The 5,825-nt window shown below is 40.9% G+C and overlaps 1 protein-coding gene across 3 annotated transcripts in view; it reads left to right on the top strand.

Moving 5' to 3' along the window:
• LOC108746988 (MICAL-like protein 1) overlaps positions 1-5,825 on the top strand; it is a 39,867-nt gene that overhangs the window by 32,365 nt on the left and 1,677 nt on the right. For 2 of the 3 annotated variants that reach the window (XM_018484169.1, XM_018484172.1), the window contains 3 exons: positions 3,741-4,052; positions 4,135-5,483; positions 5,563-5,788. In XM_018484169.1, the coding sequence (XP_018339671.1) occupies positions 3,741-4,052; positions 4,135-5,483; positions 5,563-5,788 (1,887 nt within the window). Of the gene's footprint in view, positions 1-499; positions 880-3,740; positions 4,053-4,134; positions 5,484-5,562; positions 5,789-5,825 lie in introns of those variants that run through there. The other variant, XM_018484170.1, reaches the window with a different exon arrangement.

Raw genomic sequence — 5,825 nt, 5'->3', positions numbered from 1 at the left:
TTTTTTTTTTTTTTTTTTTTTTTTTTCTTTCCTATTATTATTCTACAACATAATGCTCGGAGATGCGAATTGTCGTCTCGTCCCCAGTCGACGGCGGATCTGTTTGCGCTTCCTTCTCGCTGGAGAACAAATTTGTGCGGCGCGAACTGTTCGACGGCGAGCAGCCGTCGTGAAGGCATTGCGAATTTCAACGAGATACGAATCGTCGTCGCGGAAGTCCCGTCACGTTTCCCGCGACTACCGAAGACTCTACCGTCGCGCTTTGTCAGAATAAACGGTCCGTAACAATTATATACCGACACGTTGCATTCCTGCGGCTTCGCTCGCGCTATTAAAAGTACCGGCCGAAAGAATCGACTCGGGAAACGATCCGGTCACCGTCGATCGTCGACGACGGCACCTCGCGCTATTCCAGAATCCAGAGAACTGTCGACCGATGAATTCCGACACCGGAAACGGCCGTCCGGGAAATACGTCCGTCGTGATACGTGGTATATATTATATTTCGGGACGAGAATGGCGAGAACTCTCTCGTGACTCTCGCGCGCGTCTAATTGCAAGCTGAAAGCTCGATCGTCTCGTCAACGGTCGCATTTATTTCATTCGTTCGAAGTATACGTACGAAGTACGTATCTATACGTGACAAAGCCGAGTGAACTGCTGAGGAAGGTAATTAATCACGAGCGGCGACTCGCCGGAGCGCGACGTTCTATTTATATGTCATTGCCATTCGTTGCGTGTACTCGATGCATGCGCACGCACTCGCGCACTCACGCACGCAATAGAAATCGGACGCGCGGTCAGCAGCCTCTCTGTCGCGAGTTCCACGCAGTTGGATCGTCACATACGTGCCGTTTCCCGTCGTGCCACGCAGAAACGGTAAGGGAACGTCGAAAATTCGCTCTCGGTTTTATTCTGTCGAGATAAAGGCTTTTAATTAAGGAGATTAACTCTCGCGCGCATCAGTAATTCTATAGCGTGTATTCTATACGGTGCGCGAAGTTCGAGAGAGAGAGAGAGAGAGAGAGAGAGAGAGAGAAGGAAAAAGAGCAAGAGAGATAGTACAATCTAAGAATAATCTTACAATTATAAAAACAAAAGTGGAAATGGCGAAAGAAATATGTACAGAAATAAACTAATAATTAAGAAAAAGTTAAGCATTTTACAAAAAGATATAAATGTTAAAAAGAGAAGAAAAATAAGAATAATATATGTAAAAAAAAAAGGTATGATAAGAAGCGAACTTAAAAATAGAGAAACTTAGAGAAAACGATGAAATCGACGTTATAGAAAAAGAATATTTGAGGATAATCGTGTGCAGTATTGCATAACAAACGTAAGTGGTTGAGGAAAAACGAAGAGAGAGAGAGAGAGAGAGAGAGAGAGAGAAGCGCGAGAAGAATAACACTCGGGATTTTCAAGCCACAAATGACACATCGTCGACGCAGCATCGCATCGGCGACGAGCAAACACGGTTACACAATAACGTTGCGCTTATCACCGATCAAATTAATTAATCACGCGCTTAACGCTCGAAAATCGATACTTGAACGCAACATTTATATACCGCTGCGAAATCCTCGATGCCGTGACGATCAGTGTTTCGGTAACAGCAGTTTTTCCGATGCGTTTCATTCTTAAATAGTCACGATTAATCACTTTACGAATGCACGTGTACATTTATCAATACTCGATAAGCTTGCTATAACGTTACGTTTAATAATGTATTTATGGTAATTGATATGCCTACGATAACGCAATGTTTATTTAAGTAACAGTGAATAGAAAGCGATGGAGATTGTGAAGCGAATTTTTTTTGTTGTACTAACCCGCGATCGATCGCCGCTTTATTTAACCGCCTATAGAAAACTCATGCACGTGGCGTCGATGAAAGTTTAATGGAAGATCGATCTTGCGGTTAGCAACCTATCATTCGTGCAATTTTTCAGCGAGAAGGAATTAGCGTACGGACTTCAATCCTCACGAAAGTATGACGCGACGAAAGACACGTACGCAGTAAACAGTTTTGTATTAAATTTAATTTTTTGAGACATTTTACATGTCCCAAACCATCCATCCACATTTTTGCGTTAATTTAACATAAGGTGAATATGTTACAAATATGTAACACAAATATTATGTAAAAAAAATTAAAACAAGAAGCGTAATACTGTGACACAATTTAAAAACAAATTTTATGTTAAATTGACACATTTGTAATGTTAAATTTAACTGAAATTAGATGCTATTTTTACATTTTAATTCAAGCGATGCCTTCGTGATATTTAACATATAGATTTAATTTAATAGATATTTATAAAGAGAAAATAATCTATACCTTTTTACATATAAAATATGTAACTAGTTGTACAGAACATATTTCCTCAGTAAAATTAACTTTTATAACATTTTAAATCAACACACATTTGATTCATTTATTCTTAGAATTCATATTTTAAAACTACATTATTTTTATGTTATTTATTTACTTACTTATAAATTGTGTTATTTTAACACTGAGAAATGTTAAATTTTAATTTAATATTTAAATATTTAAATAACACAATCACATTATGTGTTAAATTAAAACTCGGATATGTTAAAAATTCATCACAAAAATTTTAACAAGTATTCGTTTTAACATAAATACAAACTGTTTTTTATTGTGTAGTTTGATTATAATTCGTCGCTTCTTAATTAAATCAGTTCTCCTTCACGAGTCTCATCTATACATATAGTGCATAATAAATAAATCGGTAATAAATTCTTCATAATTGCTACGTGTATATAGGGAGAGAGAGAGAGAGAGAGAGAGAGAGAGAGAGAGAGAGAGAGAGATTTCTTTAGATCTTTTACATTATACATTGAATCAACATTTCTGTCATATAATATCAAAATAGTGCTCAATAAAACGTCCGTATATTGGAATATCGTAAAAATCGTTCAATATATGTACCTCCGAATGTTTCTAGCACAAAGAATTTCACAGAATCTTTCTACGTCCTTACGTCAATACTTCGCAAGTTCAAAAGGGAATTCTAGAAAGAATATTCGACACGCAATCGCCATCCCTTTCAATCCCAGTTTCCGACGAATGATGCGCATTTCATTTTTCCGCGACAAAGATTTGACGCCATTCTTTTCTTATCCCCTTCGGAAAGCAAACGTTCTCATTATTACAGCTGCATGATATACGTAACGTAGCACGCTCTGTATAGAAGTCACACACACCGATCCGATGCATTATTATTGGATTCACCGGACACTAGATGTATACAACGATAATACAAGAGATGTATGGCCGGCCGCTATTGTGGAAATTCGCTAGCTGTGTAAAAGACCCGACACACAAGTAGCTCGATATCCAATGGCTCGTTACAAATGCGCGACCTACAATTTGCCAATATTTATCTCCAGCCGTACGCTCTTCCGACCGACAGAGAAAAACGATTTCCGCAATAGAATGATAACGTCGTCAAATTTCGCGCCATGTAAAAAATTCATGCATTTTAACAATTTATCACAATATCGCTTTAATTTCGTAATAATTATGAGCGTACGTAAGAACTAATTGACTAATTTATAGAGTGATCGTCCCAAGTCTCCGATTAAGTGGATGATAGTAATGATAGAGTAGTGGTGGTGGCGTTTTCATAAAAATCACGCGCACCTTGCTATGCTAGAAATAATAGACAAAAGAAAAATAACAATGCCTCGATATGTTCGACCTGATAACGCAGGTGGGGTCGCGTCTGGGGATGCGGAGGGATCCGTGCGCCGCATGCGGGTTACCGGTCTTCCTGGCGGAGAAGCTGCTGATAGCGCGCGCTCCTTATCACCGTACCTGCTTCCGGTGCGCCCGCTGCTGCAACCAGCTGACGCCGGGCAATTACTACGAGACCGAGGAAGGCCAGTACTGCTGCGAGACGTGTCCGGACGAAGAGGAGACTGACAGCGTGCGCCACAAGTACGCCGAGTCGACGATGTCCGACACGGAAAGACAGAAGAACGAACCGAGATCGCTTAGCGACGAGGAGAAAACCGAAAGAAAGGTTAGTACTTTTGTATTTTAAATTTGAATTAGTATTCGCGCTGGAGAAAAGCTAATTGTTTGAAGCTTTGTTGTGTGTGCAGAGTGTACTGGAGAACGCAACGGTACCCGATTTGATTTCTCATACGTCGCAAATGCGCAAGAGCTTCATGACCAGTCATCTTCTTTCCGAGAAGTTCGAGTCTACCGCAAAGGATACATTAGCGAGCACGAATAGCGACTTGGATCATCATCAGGAAACAAACAGCAGGATCGACTCGGCATTCCCAGACGACGACGAGAACGAGGAGGATGAGGAGGAGGAGAGGGAAGAGAAAGAGGAAGAGGAGGAAGAGGAGGAGGAGGAGGAGGAGGAGGAATCCCACAGCTCCGTAACAGATTCCCCAGATATGGAGGAGTCCAACATTGAGCGATACGATGTACATAGCGCGTTAAATAGCTTAGATATTAGGAGCGACAAGGATCAGCGATCGACTGCCATTTCATTCCATGACATAGGTAAGCAGAGAAGAGAGGATAATACCAAAGAGTCGCCAGGATGCGCCGGTGAACGTGCCAATCCCGAAACAAGATTGTCATTGGTTCAGAAGAGACTTCAAATGTTTGAGAGTCGGGACAAAAGGGATCACGTCGATGGAACGGATCAAAGTAAGAAAAGAAATCTAGTGGCTCAGGATATCACAATGGTTCAAGGCGACTCCTGGGACCTGTCACCGGATGTTCTCCCAATGAATGAGGAAGAGCGACCGGAAAAGAGGCTCGAGGAAGACTCAATAATTAAAAATACTGATAAACATAAAGACAGTTTCGAGAATGTCGGCAAACAGCAAAAAGAAGACTCGAAGATTACAAATAGCGAGGAGAACTTTTCGAAAGACTTTGTACGAGTGAATAATGAAGATCGTCTTAATAAAGATAAACCGCACGAGAATAGCGCAAAAGTTCGAAGTATTGAAAGACGAAAAGACAACTTTACGAAGATCGAGAATGAACGAATCGAAAACAATAAGATGGATGAAGAGCATTACGAGAATGCCATGGGAAGCAGCGTGCTGAGCGCGAAAGGCATCAATTTAAGTGAGAATGAGAATTATCCAGAAGACTTGAATCCCTTCAAGAGCGACGAAGAAGATAACGCCGCAGAAGAGGGTAAATCACGGACTGTGATAAACAGCTCTAAAAGCAATAAAGTGTCGACTAATCCGTTCGACAGCGAAGATGAAGATATGGAAGAGCCAGAACCGCCAAAACCGGCGATAAGAAATAAACCGGAGAATCGAGGAACGTCTGTGACAAAGCGGGTCCTCGCGGCGCCACAAATTAATCTTAATCCATTCTGGAGCGACGAGGAAGAGGAACGCGGTAGCGACGAGGAAAACCGAGATAGAACGCCATCTGAAAATGTGCCTGTACCGAAACCGCGTACCATCAAGTACCTTTTTTCTTTATTTCAGCAAATAAATGTATGCAAGAGTATCGGAATAATTTTTTTTATTATTATATGTGCACAGGACTACTCCCGAAGTAAATATTGTACGGAGAGTCGACTTAGATCGTGGAGGTTTGTACGCATCTAATAGTTCCTTAACCAGCTCCGAATCAACTACAACTCCCGGTGGAACGTATAGGAAGAAAAAACCTGCACCGCAGCCACCGGTTGCGAAAGAATTGTTTCCATCTAATCAGCACGAATCGCCTATACTCAAATCGCATATTAGCACATTACCCTCGTATTATGTAAGATGATCGTTTCTATTTTTAAATTTAATTATTT

Source organism: Trachymyrmex septentrionalis, unplaced genomic scaffold (assembly GCF_001594115.1).
Source record: "Trachymyrmex septentrionalis isolate Tsep2-gDNA-1 unplaced genomic scaffold, Tsep1.0 scaffold19, whole genome shotgun sequence".
Lineage (NCBI taxonomy): Eukaryota > Metazoa > Arthropoda > Insecta > Hymenoptera > Formicidae > Trachymyrmex > Trachymyrmex septentrionalis.
The sequence above is the reverse complement of the archived record's forward strand: the minus strand, read 5'-3'. Positions and strand labels throughout refer to the sequence as shown.